The following is an 18,752-nucleotide window of genomic DNA, read 5'->3' as shown; positions in this document are numbered from 1 at the left end:
CGTTATCGCGAGCCCACGTGGAGAACCCTGGAGATTAAAGATGCTATTGCTCTTTCAGGCCATCTAATCATCACGAAGAAATGGAAAAAATCGGTTTTACATGACGATTTAAATATCTGGAAAAATAAAACCCAAACCCCGTACAAAAAAAGACTACTAAGTTACACCAACACTGACACAAGCCGGGAAGTTGGGGATAGCAAGTTCTTAGAGATCTTCCTATTTAAAATACACGCCCTCCAAAACTCTAGTGCCCGTTTGGCTTTGTGGAAGCTTGTGCGGCCAATTTGTCATGGGCGTCAATATCACTGTGTTGGATGTTAGTCTGTATACGAATCAAAACAGAAAACGAGCAATGGAAACGTACGTAGCCTCCCACGGGTAGCAACACCAAACATTACCGACTGTCTCAGCAGCAAGATAGCGGCCCTCATCCATCATGTCTTTGGGAAGAGCTCCTCTCTTGGGCTTATCCTTGTTCTATGCAGTCCCTAATATTAGCCAAATATCACTCTCGTTTGGTTTTTCTCTTGGAAACGCACATGAAGGACAAAGATGTAGAAGTTTGTCTTCTCGGTGGAGCCCAGTTTCTTGGCCTGAGCCTCAACATCCTTACTCAGCTCTTGGACGGCATACTGCAATGTAGTCCTGGTATCGTCGACCTCATCTACAATGAGAATGTTCTTTCCGATCAAGTCTGTGTTCTTCAACGAAGAGAAGTCAAGCCACTGAGTCCTGGTGACCTTGGTACCGGGCTCCTCCTCGGGGCCATCCTCTGAAACGAGCTTCTCATACAACGAAAGCCCGATAGCTTGAATCGGGATGTTGGGAGATCCAGGGGTCTTCAAAAATGATCTTAATGAGTGAGTCAGTATAAATAATATGTAGCAACTGGGTAGGCATTTGAAGAAACTAACCGAAGAATTCGGGCAGGTACATATCCTCCGCCGCCAATACTGAGGAGAGTTAGCAAATAAACGACCTTGACATCTAGCCTTGGAAGGAGAAACATACGCAATCATGAGATTTGGCTTGAACTCCTCGAGTATCCTTTCAGCAGAAGCCTGACAGAGCTTGTGGACCTGGTTATAGGTGATGTACTTCCTTTCAACGGCCATTTTTGATGTTTGTAGAGATGAGAAGTGATGAGAAATTAGCTGTAGATGAAAGGGTAAGAAGAAATGTTGGTTTGAATGCAAGACAAGGCGAGAGACGTGGGGATGTAGAGGTCTATTATCAGAAGGCTGCAGGAGTACCTAGTTTTACACAGAGCCATCTCCTGCACTCTTCAAAGGGGAAAAAAAAAAGAAAAAAGACACAAAAAATTGCCCCGCGATCATGATTCCAAGCTAAGCCATATTAGCTCATCGGCTTGGCTCTTAACCCCGCCAGGGCAAGGGTGCATGGTGAACGGCAGGAAGATGAGAGGCTGTCGGCGAGATCCGCCCGCTGGGCTCCCCCGTGTCCGAATCCTTGGGCGGAGCTTCGGAGTTCTCCTCATCTGCACTACCGCCAGCCTCGGTTGGGCCGATTGTGGGGCTGGGCTAGGGCTTCTTTAAAAATGGCGATGAGTCATGTGACGATAGGATCATGGTATATCACTCGTTGGTTCAATGACATGAACTTTGCCTACGATATTATTGACTGTATACACCAGTTTGCTGCGGGTAACTGACATACGGGGTTTTGGAATCTATTTGAGTTTGGGTTTCACTAGCTATTCCCAGTCGCGCAGATTTGTATGCTGATTTACGATGACCAATACCGATGCTTGCAAGCCTCTTACGTATAAGATTTCGATCTCATCGGAGAAAGAATGCCTTGAGACAGGATAAGATGATAGCGCTCACAATCATAATTATGCTCTGCGCCTGTCCATATATACTACGCACGTGTAACCAGCCATACCAAAGCTTTGGATCTGAGCACTCTGTGTAGAAAGTGACGGCCATTATTACCGTCACCGCTGTCGCCATAGTAACGGTCTAACGTGGTCTGTAAGTTGAGGATTGAATATGCCGACCGCTCTGTCTCTGCTTCGCCAAGAAATACAAGATAGGGATACAACCTTTACTCTTATTGATACATACCAAACACATTTCAAGGTCTTGAGGTACGTAAATACATATTCATAGTTATGAGATATAAGGGCTTTTGGGACGAGAATGGGGGTGATTATGTTGTGTGAAGGTACATATAGGTTTATACAGCTGTCAGTGTTATCATATTTCAAACTGTTTAGAGTAAAATTCCTTGCGAGTATCGGATCGCCGGGGATTTGTGGTAAGTATTTTGAAGATAATTTGCCCTCTATTCTACTGGCACAACCCACACCACCTTACTCCAAAAGCGCAACACAGACCAAAGGAAGAAATGGTGGTTTGTGGAAATAGGTTCAATGCAGGAGCGCTTTCGCTGATTGATAAATTAATCACGATGCGCTTCGTAGGGACGGCTGGTATTGGTGATGTCGTCTAGGCATGTGGTTGGAGGTGGTTCTATACCCCAAGAGCGCAGGGAAAAATGAGGTGGCTTAGCCTAGTGGTAAATCGTAGTCAGTGAGCCTCCGGATCTTCCTTCTGTTTACTATCACCAGCACGGGGAGGGGGGCTGTAGATGAACATGAATGGAGAGGGAGGGATGGATGGATGGATGGAGAGACGAGAATCTATGCCAATGCCTGGTTGCTATGCAACATCCTAGGAGGGTAGCATTTTATAATCATACAATATCACTCGCGCCAAGAAATACACTTCTCGCTCTGCAATCCTTGGCTAGCAGCTCAGCCCATGACCATATCACTGACCTGGACTAACCATGATCTTCTATCAATCTAAAAGAGGGTGGCCAGCTGTGGGTCATGATGTACGTCGTGGTAGATTCATGTCATGGGTTCAGCCCCGAGGGGTGGGAGTCTATACTGGCGTTGTGTGTAATAAATGGCACTCACCCCCCTGAAAAGCACATTCTTCAGCAAGACTTTTTGTTTTTATTAGTTTCTCGTTAAGTTTATTATATGTAGTTGTTTCCACCCTCTTCTCCCATAACGTAGCTCATCGTTAGACTCCATTCAATTAATGGACAGGGCCGGATATAGGGGGTTAGGGTTTAGCGAAACTTTTCCGATCTATATTCTTTTATAGAATAGTAGATACTCGCCCAAATATCTGCATCTTGGGGTTGATCTTACCGATTAAACACTTAGAACACGGAGACCTTTAACGGGATCGAGTTTGCGCGATCAGGTGCAAGACGTGGGGTCAATAACAATCAACTCCTAGTACAATACTAGAATCCTTCTACTTACAAAACTACATGTAAATATACATGTATATATGCACCTCTGCAGTCTCTCCTTAGGATGTAGTAGGCTGTTAGCTAAGGAAGAATTACTGTTATGACCGGTCAGTACGGCTGATGATCATACTAACTCCAGTGGTGCAATTGGCTAGAACACACGGGTAGGTCTTTTTCTTTTTCCTTTTTGCTAGCTATTATTATGACTGGCGTAAGGTTATCTGGCCTGTAGCACCTATACCAAGTTCCGATCAATCCCATCCACTCGTATATCCATGAAGGCATGGTTCACTAAACATGATCTCTAGTGGGACTGGCACTTTTTTAAGAATATTGTGTAGCTAGTAGTTTAATTTCATAATATGAAATGGGTATCTCTTTCTTATCCTCCGCGAATATTAAGACTCCACCCGTCAATCCTCATGGTACAATCGCAGAATCTAGCACAAGATTTGTGGTAGTCATAAAAGTACATATTATCCACTCCTTAACCCTATATTTGGAAATATGTGGACAGGGCTGCACATGACTAAATATGAAGGACGCCAGCGCCCTCAGGCACGCCAGGCACTCATTTTGAACATCCGTGTTTATGAGTCATCCACTCTCCTCTTCTTGTGACTCCTACCTTCCTTTGTATCCGTTGTTTTGGTCTCGCTGCCGCCTACAGCCTCCCCAGCCATTTTTTTGGCGCACCACGCAGCCCCATACTCCAGGTATTCCGCCCTTGTGACCTGTCTCCTCTTCATCTCTGCCTTATCCAGTGCCAGCGCTACGCCACCTTGCCAGGCGTATGTGATTGGATTCTCCGGCTTCGCAATCCTTACAATCGCATCCGAGGGTGCAAGAGGCTGTAGCTCGCTCTGCAGCCGCTCCAAAAAGCCGGGGATATTAGCATTGCCGCCTACAACTACCACATTTGCCAGTAATAGGTTCCGGTAACGTTCCGGCACACTTTCAAGCGACTGAATGACAGTTTCCGGGATACCGGATTGTTTGAGTCCTACATCAGTCGGCGAGAAGAGTAATTCTGGCACAGTAAATCGTTCGTTCCCCAATACCATAACCTGCTCGTCATCCCTGGCAGGTCCAAGCTTCTTTGGAATATGGGCCCGCTGATGCCCAAGCTTGCCAGAGTTATAGTCAGGAAGAACATAATCCACTACGATGGGATTGGCTGAGTTTTTAAGTGCCTTGCATTTCTCAAGATCGCCCGAGAAGTCTGTAGATATATAACAGACGGACTCTTTGACCTGATTGACCAAATAGGGTTCTTCCATCATGTTGTAGGTCCGTAAGGAGACCATTTCTTTAAGGTAGTTGGTTAGGAACTTCCCGCCGACGTCGATACGGCGTACACCCGAGTTCCAGAGCTGGCCGTTGATTATCGGGGTTACGTGGGTATGGGAGAAACCGGAGTCGATAACGAGGCATGCTTCGGCGGGGGGTTTAGTGGAGGGGTTATAGTCAGGTGTGTGCAGAGCACCGATGTTGTTCCAGGGTATCAAGGTTGGACCTGGATGGGAACGGTTAGCGGGTCAAAGTGGGGAGGGAATGGCTGGTGGGAGATAGACCTACGCAACGATAGTAGGCACTGAACTCGTATTCTTCAAAGACCATTTGGTCGCAATTTGATTGTAGAGCTGACGGTGCATTAGGAGCCTCAGTGAGTAAGAGAACTGTTTCCCTAGGATCGCACTGTTTGGAAGTTAGATTTAAATGGTTTAGACGAAAGCCTTGAGGACTTATGTACTTGTAACTTTGAATCTGAATCTAGAAAGGTCCTGTCCCATATTTCCTTCTCTGCCTCCCAGTTCACCAGATAGCCCTTTGGCAAAGATAGTTAGCTGGAAACGAATCATGGATCATCGCAGAGGGTGAACGTACCTTCTCGACAGGCCTTCGGAATGACATAGATCCAAAGTCTCGACAACTCTCCAGCTGCTGACCAACCAGCACGCGTTTGTCTCTTGCGCGGGCAAGACAGTTTGGGACCTGTAAGCAATCCCCTGGAACCGCATTTTCAGTGGCGAATCCAGCTTTGATTGTGTATGAACCGTTGTCCACTACGAGCGTTTTTGTGGGCTTTGGAGGCATATTGTATGGCTTGTCTACTCTCGCCGGGATAGTAGGGTAGGCGGATAAAAATGAAATAGAGGGTATTGCTGTGCTGCGCCGTTGTGGGCCTCGTCGTGGTTCAATGGCGATGTTTTTACTTGCTTACCTGCGCTGCTGGATTACAGGCCCTGACACCGCAGCAGAGGCTCAAGTGCGCAACCCCGACGGCACCCGCCAAACCCCTTCCGTCACCCCTACATAGAAATTGGCTAGGATCTTTTTCTTTGCTGATTCAAGAATGACCAGAGAAGTTTAAAAAGACCGCGAACGTCCCTTTTTTATAAAAATACCACCCCGCGTCTTCCCCCCTCTCCACACCCCCAATATAAAAGTCTACATAAAACAGTTCTCGAGAATACCTTAAAACACCAACGCGTTCTCTCCTACCGCTGCTTCACTAGGTTTTACTACTTCTTCAAATATGTCAGATCGTGAATTCGGAGGAGGTATATTACTGCACCCCCATCCATCCATCCCTTTGCTTTTGTTTGACTTGCCGCTTTTCTTATCCCCCTTCCTATTCCCCCCACAGCTACATAGCTACCTCCCCATAGCTTCAGTACTATGAACTAATAGCTGTCTCTCTCTCACCTATTAGCGGATGACCTATCCCTCCCTAAAGCCACTGTCCAGAAGATCATCTCCGAGATCCTCCCTTACGACCTCGCCTTCGCCAAGGATGCGCGCGACCTCCTAATCGACTGCTGCGTCGAATTCATCACTCTTATTTCCTCGGAGGCCAACGAGATTGCCGAGCGCGAAGCGAAAAAGACTATCGCGGCTGAACATGTCATCCGAGCCCTTAGGGACCTCGGCTTCGAGGAGTACATCGACCAGATCCAGAATGTGGCGCAGGAGCATAAGGAACATCAGAAAGTATTACCCCGGCGGCTGGCGTGCATGTGGATGATATAAGATCGCACTCAGATGATGCTGACAATTACGAGCAACAGTCCCGCGAAAAGAAACAAACGAAGCTCGAGCAGTCCGGGCTGTCGCAGGAAGAGCTCTTGAGGCAGCAGGAGGAGCTGTTCGGGTCGGCTAGGGCCAAATTCAACCAGCAAGGCCCTGGCCAGGAGTAGACGCCACCACCCACCCGACATTGATACGAACGTAATAACGGGTGTATTGAAGGATTGATAGACTAGGATGGGTAGTATGACGCGGAAGGAATATTTTCATAGAGATCTACCGGTGGATCGATCTGACCGCTCTCTCTACTCTCTCTTCTATTACTTACCAAGGAAGCAGGAGGGCTGATATCCATGTTAATAACGGGGGTTTTTGTTTTTTTTGTTGTGCGTTTTATTTTCGGAATTAACGGCGCAGTAGTGTTATGCAGTCTTTGGTTTTTTGGTTGACTTGGTTCTTTCTGGATTGCCGGTTACTCTTTTATTATTATTATTATTTCTTTTAAACCGGGGAGATGGACGGAGTATAGGGTACTAGGATGTTTCTTATACTTTCTTCTGGGGAAGGGCCTTGGTGTCCCTAATTCCTTGTACAAAGAACGATGGAGGTTCATCATAATATCACTCTCTGGTAGGGGAAAGAATATAATTCCTCAATTTATTTGTGTTAAACAGCAAGCGGGTGTCTCGGGTTTTCTGATTAGTCTGCAATGGATTTTAGATGTGCACGAGTGATATACTATGATGAACTGTGTCTCACATCACATCACATTGGTTAATTGCCACCAAACTGCAAGAGTATCTTCACCAATATGAGCAAAATATACACTCCGTGGCTAGCCCCTTAGACGAAACTACCCAATCTACGTGCCAGCGCCGGATAAATTATGCCTAACTTCATCGAAACCCATTCGCTGCCAAACACCACCGATCATCTCAAGAAGCCTCAAAAACTCGTCATCGTGGATGGCGTTTATGATAAAATCTTCAACTTGCCTGAATTCTTCTTCTTCATGTGTACGGAGATGATCGCCCCTTTGTTTTTTCGGTTCTTGCTCGTCTTTATCGTCGTCATCGTCTTGTTTCCGCTTCCCTCCTCCTCCTCCTCCTCCTCCTATGTTGGGATTTCGAGCGCCTGCAGTAGGTGTAACTGTAATATCACCGGCAGCTTTCTGCCTTTCCTGTGGGACGGCCGGCAAAAAGGTCTCGGACCTAAGTTCCGGCTTTTTATAGCCACGTGGGAACACTGGAAATCCTCCGCGATCTTTTGTGTCGTTCGCCCTAGCATGTTCTTCAACAATCTCGGGCAACCCGGACCTATAACCTCCCACTCTAGTTTTCGTGGCTAATCCTTGATTGTCACTCTGCTGTTGGAAGGCGCTAACCCCAGGCCTAGGTCTAGAGGAATGTTTGAAGTCAGATCCATGATATGCAGGTATATTATCACTAGTAAAGACTAATGAGGGCGCTTTTTTCACTGGCGTTGGTTTCGGGAGTGGCGGGAGACTGCCAATCGCATCCACCAGAGCTCCATTGTTGATGGGATTTGTCGGATTCTGCACGGTGGGTTTTCTAGATAGAAAGCTGGATGGCGGGCGTGGTGGTGGAATATCATCTTCCAGAAACATATCAGAAGGCTTTACTGTGCTAGGATGCAGATTCTGTGGAGCAAAATATGAAGGTGCTGAGTGAGGATCGTTTGTTTGTTGAAAGTTACTGGGCGTACTGTTGGTTGTAATTACACTAGCTTATAATAAGTACAGGTCGATGAGAAAACGTCTTTCCGGGCGAATCGATCCCTCAAGCAATATAACTCTTGGGCTTTTGGAGAGAAAACAGACCTCAGTGTGTAGCCCGAAGAAGATCCAGGTGGAGTACGTAACACTTGGATAGTATTATTACGGAGAGGGACTGGTGGGCCTGCCTGTGCAAACTGAAACTGAGAAGATGGCTCGTGTTTATCTGCTGGAGGTGTGCCAATTGGGCAGTTTGCTTGCTCGAGAAGTGCTGTGGCCGATTGGTAGGCGGTATCCGACTGAAATTTGATTTGAAATCGGCGAATCTAAAGTTCGGTATATATCAGTAGACCCTTCTGGAAATTAAATTCGTTTGCTAAATTATATGTTACTAACGGTTTGGTCTTCTGCTTTATAATATTTAATGGCTAGAGATGGCGAGCGCCCAAGTGCCATGAAAGCCGGCTTATGGAACTGTGATGAATCATGAGACGGGATAGTCTGTTTAGCTAGGCTTGTCAAGTCTAAACTCTCCTACTTTAAAGTATCAGAGTCAATTTTCTCTGGCTATGCTCCAAACTTCGACTAAAGATGAATCTCACCATTGTCTCGAGACCCCATACGACTTTCAGCCTTGTATGCTTGTCAACAAATTTTCCATCGTTCTGAATGTATCCGGGAACACGATGAGTATCGATCACCAGAAATACATTGTCCCTGTGTGGGAAGTGTGACCATGGAGGGTGGGCCGAGTCTGATACTGAGGAAGCAGAAGAGGAATACTTTAGGAGCGGCCAACTAGACAATGAAAGAGGGGAATTGACTGCCGACAGAGGGAGCTTCCGAGAATCCATGCTGAGCATGTATGACTGTGGGAAGAGTAACAAAAGTTGCTTGTCCTGGTCTATGCAAGACTAGGCCAGTAATGCAGTTGAGTTGCAAAACATGCATGTATTTAAAGTTTTCCTATCCCTACATGCAGAATAATAAGGTTTGTGTGTATTAAGCGGATTGATACCAAGTACCGATAAATGGCATGAATGCAATTCGGACGTAGAACATATTTTACTTTACAGGTAGGTACATTGTGTAACTTGGATCTCGACAATCACAATAGATCACTCGACGCAAGAATGAGAGAATGCAAAGAGCATTTAGGGTAAAATACATGTGTATCGGTAAGGGCGAGCTCTAGTATTTGATCACTCTTGAATTCGTTTGTGGTTGAGTACATGCCCATGTATTAACACCCCCTTCAACTCCTGCGTGTATCACGTGGTGTGAACGCTCACAGAGTGAGTTGTTTCACCTCCTCTTTAAACCTCCACCTAGACTCTGAATGTGTGTAAGGCACGCAGCTCTTTGCAACCCCCCAGTTTCTTGGCAAAGTCCCCGGACCTGATAAGGCTGGATGCATGTATTTACTTGTTCATGTCTATTTTGTGGTATGCAGCTGGCATGCAATGTGAAAGGGCTCGGCGTTAAAGCAACCTCAATTCAACTCAACTCGGAAAAGGAGCCTCAATCAGGACGCGTTTTCTCGTCGCTTTCAGAGTCGTCGCGGTCTTGCTCGTGTTTTCCTTGTCCAGTGAACTCTTTAAACCCACTGCTGTTCCATAGGGTCGCGTTTCCCCTGCCATTCTTACCCAGCCCAAGCGTGTCGATCGATATAAAGCGCAAGTTCAGAAAAGCGAAGAAAAGGGAAAAAGAAAAGAAAAGGGAAAAAAGGAAAGAAAGAAAACATTTAGTAGAAGAACGAGAGAGGGAGAGAGGGAGAGAAAGAGAGGAAAGGGGATAATCTAAATGTCAGAAAGCTCAATGGCAGCGCCAACACCCGAGCGCGAGCGCAAAGGGCCATGGGCAAACAGAGTTCTCAGTACCGACATCGAAAAGACGCCTGAATACGACGAGTTCATCAAAAAGCTATCCGAATACCACGAGAAGCGAGGGTTGGTTGCTCCTTAGGGTCTACTTTGGCGTAGAAAACGTTTTGGTTTGGTTTGGTGCTCTTACTAACTCTTTCGCGACTGAACCTCCTAGGACCACACTCACCATCGAGCCTGAACTCGGACGGAAGCTCCTTGACTTGCGAAAACTTTACGAGAAGGTCACGGCTCTAGGAGGTTACGACAAAGTGACTGAAGAGAAGGGTAAGATATTGGATGTTAAATACCCTATGGCGATGGAAACAGAGGAGCGGGGAGTGGACAATTGAGGTTGACGTTTTTTTCGCGAAATCACAGGTGCCTGGAGAGATCTTGCGCTACAGTACAAGCTTGCTGCGAACAACACCAACGCAGGTTACCTTTTAAAGACGATCTACTACAAGAATCTCGCGTACGTTCCTCCCCATCTAATCCCTTTGTTGCCCCAACTCTGTGATAGCTAAGATACAGAGCCCCACAGCGCCTACGAAATTTCAAATTTCTTCGGGAAAGAGCCCCCCCCAAAAGAGTGGTTAGAGGAGCGATCCGCTGCTGGAGGGTCAATCATGACGAGAACCGCAGAAGATTTTCAGGCGCCTTCGCCAAAGTCTGAATCAAAAGCAGAGAGGTCTCCAACCCCACCACCCACGGAGAAGCGAAGTATGTTATTGTGGTTATTGCCCTATTTCCTGTCATCTTTCCTAATCTTTAATGTCGGGATTATCCCACAGGTCTACGTCAAGCACCGACACCAAGAACTTTTTATAATCCGGATACGACTTCTCAGCGCCATAACCCACCCAGAGCCACAAGCTTACAGCACCAACAGCAGAACTCCCAGCAGTCGCAGCAGCAGCAACAGCAAAGCCATCAAGTGTCACCTGGTAACCAGTGGAACGGAAGCGCCATGAATTTCCCCAATTTTTCATCCAACACGGTCAATGCGCCCATTGGAATGCCTGTACCAACACCTAGAAATGCTCCACATGAGTTTATCACTCAGAAAAGGAAAGCCGAACAGTATGCCGCAACAACAAATATGGCTAGGTTTGGAGGTAACTATTCCTTCCTATTCTTCTTCTCCCTGGTGATGATAACGGTGCATATACTGATGGATAGAGCATTTAGTCGGTCACACAGGCCCTAGCAACATGACACGCATTGCAATGGGGTTGAAATCCGGCTTGCCAGAAGAGGTCGACTTTGCTTTGAGCCAATTGGTTAAAACCTCATACGAAGCCGGCGATGACCTCCGTGCTGAACAATTCCCTGGTTTAGCTGAGGCGCTGTATGATAAACTACAGTCAGTTACTCGTCTGATGAAACTACACTCTCTCAACGGTAGCGAGGAAGTCCTGGAGGATCCTGCATTCACGAAGCAGCTTGAAAAGGTCAATGAAGCGGCTTTGATATTACGCAACATGTCCTTCCAGGTGGACAACGCCAGATACTTTTCACGCCTCAAGAATGCTAGGTCTATCATAGTCGCGGGCCTGAATCTCCCCAACCAAACCTGTTTTATGGAGTTAAAGCATTATATCCTCGATATGGTCGAGTCGATGGCTACCCACCTCGTGCTTTCAACGCACGATAACATGTTTGAGGCGCTGCATGTCAATTTATTATCAGATGACCGTGGTCTGCTTTTGGGGTCACTCAAGTCAATCTGTAGATTCGTCATGGGACGTGACGAAAGTAACCGCTTGGGAGAAATTGGCATGGATGCCATCAACCGAATACGCAATCTTCTAATGCTTGAAGATGAAGACTTGGTTTCTGCTTGTTTGGACTTTTTGTACCAATACACTACTAACGAGGAAAACGTCGAGAAGCTTATGCAACCGCCTGATGGTATCGAATTGATAAAGCAGTTGATGAGATTGTTACTCTACCAAGCCATTCCCGGCGAACAGACTGTGTGGCTGAAGACTAGAATACCTCGCCCAACTCCGCCTAGAGAGATCCCGAATCTTCCACAGGAAATCGTCAATGACCTCCTAACTTATATGGAGCCAGAAAGAGCAACCAAGTGGTGAGTTCCATTTTATTTAACCCCAAATCAGTAATTTCTAACCCCCATACCAGGATGAGATGCTGTTTTGAAGAAGACCCAAACTCGGATATCACCCAAATCGCGCTTTGGCAGGCCTACCAAGCCCGCTTCAACGATTACGTCCCGGCTGGCCGCAACCTTCTCCCCGCCGCTGAATTTATCAAGAATGTCAGCATCGCGTTCTCTGTTGCTTCCGCAATGGTCTTGACTCTCCCCACAGGCGGTCAGAAGTTTATCATCAAAGGTATCAGAGCTAGAGAGACTCCAATGTCACTCAAAGGCCAGATCTACGTTGCTTGCAAATGGATCGACACCACCGGCAATGGCTCTAGATGTCATGCACAGCTTCCGACGCCTCAGGACCTATGGGTTCATGTATTGAACGATCATATCGGAGCTCCGACGGATCCTGGGAGAAAACTGCACTGCAACTGGGGCGGATGCGGAAAGTATAACCATCAAGCTGGAGAAGAGGACCGCAGGAAAGTCATTGGACATGTCCGGACTCATATTCCTGACTTGAACGATCTCCGCGCTGCCCGAATCGCTGGAATGGAGGATGTTGACGGCGGCATCGGGGGTGATGAGGAGCCGAATTCGAAGGTCATCATCAGGAGAAACCAAACTGGCATTGATGATCGCGGGGAGGCGGCAGGAATCCCATTAACTGCCGCCTTAGTATTAAGGAACATGGCCAGGAGGGGTATGAACGATGTTAGGGAAATTTTGGGGGCGGAGAGGGGAGCGTTATTTGAAGTTATGGCAGTCAATAAGCCCCTTGCGGCTTATGTTGCCGATCTATTAGTGGAGGACGGTATGGTTACTGATGATTAGGTTACACATTGTAGAAAAGTATTTATGCGGAATGAGGGCCACGGTTTAGAATGGATTGGGATGCCGTAAGTGGTTTTGAAATGTTGGCCGTGAAAGTATCTATCACTGTCTACTATACCATTAATCGACTGTGCATAATGCATTTTTTTTTTTCTTTCTTCCTTTAATTTTTTTTATTTTTTTTTTTTATTTCTATTCAAAAAGTATCAGCTTGTTTCGACATCGGTTTACCATGTTTGTTTCGTTTCAAATATGGCTTTCAAGCCGAGAATCAAATATGTGGTTGTCAGTACATGCGAATCGCTATTACATGTAGTCACTATGGTGTCAATGGTAGACGGTGGAAACAACTGGATAGTCTGGTCTATCATGAGTTATATGGGTATATAATGACAAATTTGTACTGTAATCAAGTATGCCAGCAGTCTATGTCTGTCTATGTCTCTGAAGCCAAGAAAGCAGCCCATATTTCCAACATTCAACGATAACAATTTGTCGAGTGATAATTCATGATGATAACCACAGGCTTGAACTGCTACCTGTGTGTGTGTGCACTTGAGTATTATTTATTTACCCTGTCTCAGGATTCGGGAGGGATGGCTGAAAGCAGAAGCTTAAACAATCACAACAACGTTTACCCGGATACAAGTAAGCCTGGGGGAATTGTGGGGTACAACGACAGTTCCCTGGGAATCACATGCACAATGATCATGGGGTAATAAAGCGATGCTGGATCGCGAGTCAACTGGGCGACGACCTCTGTACTCCAAGCTACATATATGTATGTACCTGGTACATACATGGGGAAGCTTTGTTTGCGGATACCCATGCAGCCCTCACTCGTAATCATTCCCAATGGGGTAAATGGTCTGGTTATTATTAGTGAGAGGTAAAGGTAAACTGAAAGTGTATTCTAAATCAAACGTTGGGGGTGACCTTGTTGTATCCAGTGGTTAATCTTTGTTGTTGCAAACGTACCTGGGTTAGGTTGTCATCTGCGGTGTGAATTGAGCTCTTGGACCGGAGGCACGAGGGCCTGTGTGGCACAGTCACTTTGCCACGGCCTTTTCGGTGTTGCAGGGGGGGTGGGGAGGGTTTGTTTTTTCCGTTGTATGTAAGGCGGAAGATATGTTGTTGCACATGGTTTTCTAGAAAGTCCGAGTGCCAGATCATCATCACCAACAAGGCAGGCAAGTGCTGTTGAATTTCGCAGGATTAACTAAGGCGAGTATGGGTTTTCTTTTCTTTTTCCTTGTGCGTAGTTAACTGAGCAATATTAATGGCAATTGTTTCACCGGCTGTAGTTTTTTTAATAACGGGTAAATAAATGTTGTGTTCGGCCATGGGCATCGAGTCGAAAGCTCGATGGCCAGCGCAACATCAGGCAGGCCGGCAGGCCCTTTGGACCCTTAAATACCAAACCCAAGGCGGGAGAGGTGGGGATTTCATGTACTCCAGGGCGCCGTGCAGCTTGGGTCCTTTGCTGGTCTAAGCTTAGTGTAAAGGGGAGAGGCGTTTTATTTTGGTTAGCCTTAATCCACGGGTAACTGCTTTTTTTCTCTTGTGTGTCTTTCTCTCCTGCAAACGTGAGGGAGAACGAGGAAGATCGATGTGCGTGAGTGTATAAACACTGCCTAAGTGAGCGTGTATCGACAAGTCTGAACGAACGAACGAGGGAACGAATCTCTTACTTCTCTGACATTCTCTACTGTACTGTCATCTAAGGACGTCGAGTCCCGTTCGTTCACTCCCATTCTTACCTCCGTCCAATCCCATTCTTGTTCAGCCTCTCTTCCTACCAAGGTCCCATCTTTCGTGTCTATCTCATCTGCCATTCAGTCATACATCATCATCATCATCATCATCATCATCCCATTTTATCAACGTCCCTCCCACCACCACTACCCCCCAATATCTCCCCCCCCCTCCCCCCTCCCTCTCCCCGATCTAGGATAGAGACTTTGCTGCTGCTGCTGTCTATCGGTCATCTAGTCATTTGCCATCTCCTACTCGCCAGTCTCTACTACCCTCACCCCCCACCCCACAATACTTATCCCGCTGTTGCATCTGCTGCTGCTGCCGCTACTTCAGACTAGGCCGGCGTAGTTACTTTATACTTACAGCCTGTCTCATCACCAGCTCACATTTACCTACCATTCCTCCCCACCACCCCCGGTCCCCCCCCCTAGTCCGCTATTAAACAACAAATACACATCACATATCTTTCCCCACTAAAAGGGGACAATGACGGAGCAACAGCGGCCGCTATTCGACAAGAGGAACTCTTCGACCTCGTCCGTCCTCAGCGGGGGTAATGGAAATGACAATTCCAATACCACCACCGACCGAGACACGTCCTCAAACGACGAGCAGGCCCAGGCCACCCACCAGCCCTCTCGGCAGCACCACCCCAAGAAGCACCAATTCGTCGTCGGCGGCGCACACTCTCGCCATCACACCCGCGTCCCGTCCTACGGGCGCAATTTAAACAAGCTGGGGAAATTGGCCCCGATTGCGACATCTCCGGGCAGCGGTAAGGCGCGTGGGGAGGAGAAGGGCAGGTCCTCGGCGAAGCGGGCGACGTTCGAGCTCGGCGGAGACAACCGCCAGAACAGCAACGGAAACAGCAGACCAAGCAGCTACAAGGAAGAAGGAGGGTACACAAACGGAAACGCAACGAACACGAGCAACGGGACGCCGCCGCCGCTCACCACTGTTGCTACCAACAAGGGTACAAACGGCTTGGTCAAGTCATCAAGCACAAAGTCTCTTGACCGTAAACCAAGAGACGGCGCACGAAGACTAAAACGAGAAGAGAAGCGCGAGAGATCACAATCCAAATCCCGCGACACTGTACCCCCTCCTCCTGCTCCTGCCCCTGCCCCTGCTGCAAGCCGTCACCACTCTGCCGAAGAAGTGTTTGTCGAGATGAATAACAAACGCCAGACCGAAGCGCAGCCACAGACACAGACACAATTTCAGCTCCCTACCCCACCGCAGGCAAAGGTTCAACCACCACCGCCGCAACACCAGAATCAGCACTTTCAATCTCAGCATCCATCGCATGCCCCAACGCATGCCCCGACGCATCTGCTCCAGCATACAAAGGCTGGTGGGGCCGCACCTCCCAAGGTCAGCGTTGAGTCCGTGCAGGGCACCCAGCCAACCGTGTCGACCAAGATCCGGCGCACAACCGCGCAGCAGAACGGAGCCTATGTAACCCCTGCGCATTCCCTTCCAGACTCGCATGAGCAACCCCTGACATCGCGATTCATCGATTCCTCGCTGGGAAACTCAAATTCGATATCGCCCTCATCTGCAGCAAAGGCATACGGGCTGTCGCCGGCGTATCGGGAAAGCCTGCCCACAATAGTGTCAACCCCGCCTGACAAGGCGCCGGTTACACCTAAGATCACATCGCCCAATCCCGCATCGGCAACCGCAACTGTACCCTCGCGCACGCAGCAGAAGCTATGGCTTCAACGACAATCATCGCAGCACGAGGCCCCTCAACATGTTCAGAACCAAAACAGGATGGGACCTGGGTCGGAGTGGTATGCGCTGCAACCACGGGCCCAGAAGGAGTTTGAGCGCGTAAACAGAGAGTACCTGAACACGCGGCGTTTCAAGAATCCCGCCGCACAGAGCATTGAAAGGATTCGGGATAAGCATGCCGACCGGCGGATCCCGAAGCGCAAGGAGGGGCAGTGCGCGGAGGGAGCGGGGGCAATGGGATTGAGCCAGTCGCTGAAGGAGACGGGGGCAACCAAGTCGGCACGGAAGGAGCTGAAGATGGGCTCAAAGGACGACTCGGGGGTGAAGCAGACGGCGACAACGAACGGGAAAGAACGGGATAGGGCAGAAGGGTTGCACGCAATATTGGTGAAGCTGTGGAACACAAAAGAGATGATTCCCTCCAATGAATAGTTCCCCCCCCCCCCTTCCTTCCTTCCATCCATCATGTTCTTACTCTTCTGTATTCTCCCTCGTTTTTGACGATTATTCCTGAGAGAGAGAAGAAGCTTACTTGTTTATTTTGCGCATGCACGAGGGGTTCTCTCTGTTGGTTCTTTTTTTTTACTCTTTCTCTTTCAATGCATTTATTTGCTTTGTAATTTAACGTCCTTTTTCTCTTTCTCTTTCTGTGTTTGCTGCTCTTTTATTTGCGGCATTGCACACACATTACGAGCTGTATGCGGTGGGTTGAGGTGGCATTGGGGTTGGGGTTGTTTGGGGGGGGGGGGGGGGGACTACCGTTTTGCCCGAGGAGTCTGTTTATTTTTTTGTTTTATTATATCATTCGTTTTGAAAATTACGGCGTGTAAGATTAACATTCAAGAGTCCTCCTGATCCTACGGGGAAAAAAAACGAGGGAAGCAGGAAAAAGGGATGGGATGGCGAGACGAGACGATTTGCTAGGTGTCCATGACATTCTATATTTATACCATCTTTCTACATTTTGCATCAAGAGGTGAGGGGAGTGAGTGAGGGGAGAGAGAGAGAGAGAGAGGAGGGAAAGCAAGAGAAAAAAGCCAATACAGAAAGGTATCATGGGATTAAATGACGCACCCCACTCTCCAACCTACCAAAACATCTAAAACCCACCCACGCCACCAAAAGCACCCCACCAGCAAGCACCCCACCACTCACCACTCAAAAGCCAGAGCACCACAGCTCACAACAACGCAGTGATGTACTCGTCGAGCTCCCTATACGCCGCCTCCAGATCGTCATTGACAATGATCTTGTCGTGCGCGCCGGGCTCGGCCGCATACTCCAGCTCCTTCTCCGCCTGCGTCAGGCGCTTCTGCAGCGAGTCGGGCGTCTCGGTGCCGCGGCCCTCGAGGCGCGCTTTGAGCGCCTCCATGCTGGGGGGCTTGAGGAAGACGAATTTGGCGTTGAGGTCGGTCTTTTTGACTTGTTTTACGCCCTGGTGTTCGTGGTGTGTGTGTGTTAGTGGTGGTGGTGAAAGACGGTGGATATCACATTGCTCTCAGTAGATAGCACCCCCCACTACCCCCAGTATACAGCACCCCCGCCCCCAGTAGGTATACAGATAGATGGACAGATAAACAGAGGGAGCCATACCTCCATCTCGATATCCAAAATGCACACGAGCCCCTTGGCAGCCACGTCCTTGACGGCCTTAACGCTCGTGCCGTAGCAGTTTCCGGAGAACTGGGCATGCTCGATGAAGGCGTTCTCGGCCACGAGGGCCTCGAAGGCCTCGCGCGTGGTGAAGTGGTACTCGACGCCGTCGGTCTCGCCGGCGCGGGGGAGGCGGGTCGTGTCTTTTGCGTCCGGGTTGGTTGGTTAGTGTCTGTATATGTGTAGGAAAAGGAAAAGAAAAAAGGGGGGGGGGGGGGGGAGGGGAGGTACGAGAGACAGAGAAGCCAAAGGTGCCCGGGTGGGCGGCGAAGAGGCGCTTGAGGAGGGTTGATTTGCCGGTGCCGGAGGGGCCGGAGATGACGATTGGGGGCTTTGGGGTTACTGTGCAGCAGAGCTGTGTTAGTATTCTCCATCTGCTCTATTCAATTATAATTACAGATATGAGAGAGAGAGATATATTCTCACCAGATACCATTCTTGCTACGGGGTATTTTGTCGTGCGTGTGGTTGTGGTTGTGGTTGTGGTTGTAGCGGTTGCAAGTGTGCGGAGGAGCAGCTTCGTCGTCGGTGCCGGGGAGGAGAAGGAGGAGAAGAGGGCGCGGCCCAAGAACTGCATGGCGACGGAGGGGTGTTTTGTTGTTGTTGCTGCTCTCTCTCACGGGTTCTGCTGCAACTGCACGGCTGGGGCCAATCACTCGCTCGCTCAATTGCAGACAAGGCAAATTAAGGCGGGAGGGGCAAGCAGAGATGGCGAGTGGGGGATCTCTCT

The 18,752-nt window shown here is 48.4% G+C and overlaps 7 protein-coding genes across 7 annotated transcripts; 3 read left to right on the top strand and 4 right to left on the bottom strand.

Annotated features, from left to right (window-relative positions):
- Positions 1-247: 247 nt before the first annotated feature.
- On the bottom strand, positions 248-1,118 carry H6S33_000561 (uncharacterized protein; the record flags this gene model as incomplete). Its single annotated transcript, XM_044831952.1, has 5 exons — positions 248-308; positions 368-480; positions 543-855; positions 918-956; positions 1,015-1,118. 5 exons carry the CDS (start codon positions 1,116-1,118, stop codon positions 248-250), a joined length of 630 nt encoding a protein of 209 aa, XP_044700120.1.
- Positions 1,119-3,887: 2,769 nt separating this feature from the next.
- Positions 3,888-5,394, bottom strand: H6S33_000560 (uncharacterized protein; the record flags this gene model as incomplete). The annotated part of the gene is made up of 4 exons (XM_044831951.1): positions 3,888-4,813; positions 4,872-4,995; positions 5,051-5,125; positions 5,185-5,394. The coding sequence occupies 4 exons, from the start codon at positions 5,392-5,394 to the stop codon at positions 3,888-3,890; spliced, it is 1,335 nt and encodes a 444-aa protein (XP_044700119.1).
- A 442-nt stretch (positions 5,395-5,836) lies between these two features.
- Positions 5,837-6,497, top strand: H6S33_000559 (uncharacterized protein; the record flags this gene model as incomplete). The annotated part of the gene is made up of 3 exons (XM_044831949.1): positions 5,837-5,861; positions 6,014-6,291; positions 6,369-6,497. 3 exons carry the CDS (start codon positions 5,837-5,839, stop codon positions 6,495-6,497), a joined length of 432 nt encoding a protein of 143 aa, XP_044700118.1.
- Positions 6,498-7,189: 692 nt separating this feature from the next.
- H6S33_000558 (uncharacterized protein) lies at positions 7,190-8,916 on the bottom strand (the record flags this gene model as incomplete). The annotated part of the gene is made up of 4 exons (XM_044831948.1): positions 7,190-8,069; positions 8,168-8,388; positions 8,459-8,596; positions 8,665-8,916. 4 exons carry the CDS (start codon positions 8,914-8,916, stop codon positions 7,190-7,192), a joined length of 1,491 nt encoding a protein of 496 aa, XP_044700117.1.
- Positions 8,917-9,865: 949 nt separating this feature from the next.
- H6S33_000557 (uncharacterized protein) lies at positions 9,866-12,874 on the top strand (the record flags this gene model as incomplete). Its single annotated transcript, XM_044831947.1, has 7 exons — positions 9,866-10,011; positions 10,103-10,212; positions 10,306-10,399; positions 10,469-10,647; positions 10,719-11,042; positions 11,116-12,019; positions 12,073-12,874. 7 exons carry the CDS (start codon positions 9,866-9,868, stop codon positions 12,872-12,874), a joined length of 2,559 nt encoding a protein of 852 aa, XP_044700116.1.
- Positions 12,875-15,118: 2,244 nt separating this feature from the next.
- H6S33_000556 (uncharacterized protein) lies at positions 15,119-16,801 on the top strand (the record flags this gene model as incomplete). The annotated part of the gene is made up of 2 exons (XM_044831946.1): positions 15,119-15,727; positions 15,821-16,801. The coding sequence occupies 2 exons, from the start codon at positions 15,119-15,121 to the stop codon at positions 16,799-16,801; spliced, it is 1,590 nt and encodes a 529-aa protein (XP_044700115.1).
- A 748-nt stretch (positions 16,802-17,549) lies between these two features.
- Positions 17,550-18,599, bottom strand: H6S33_000555 (uncharacterized protein; the record flags this gene model as incomplete). Its single annotated transcript, XM_044831945.1, has 4 exons — positions 17,550-17,804; positions 17,963-18,165; positions 18,254-18,364; positions 18,449-18,599. The coding sequence occupies 4 exons, from the start codon at positions 18,597-18,599 to the stop codon at positions 17,550-17,552; spliced, it is 720 nt and encodes a 239-aa protein (XP_044700114.1).
- Between the last annotated feature and the right edge of the window lie 153 nt (positions 18,600-18,752).

The sequence above is a fragment of the Morchella sextelata genome (genome assembly GCF_020137385.1).
Source record: "Morchella sextelata strain SCLS chromosome Unknown scls_1, whole genome shotgun sequence".
Classification (NCBI taxonomy): Eukaryota; Fungi; Ascomycota; class Pezizomycetes; order Pezizales; family Morchellaceae; genus Morchella; species Morchella sextelata.
Note: the sequence above shows the minus strand (reverse complement) of the source record. Positions and strands in the feature narration are given on the sequence as shown.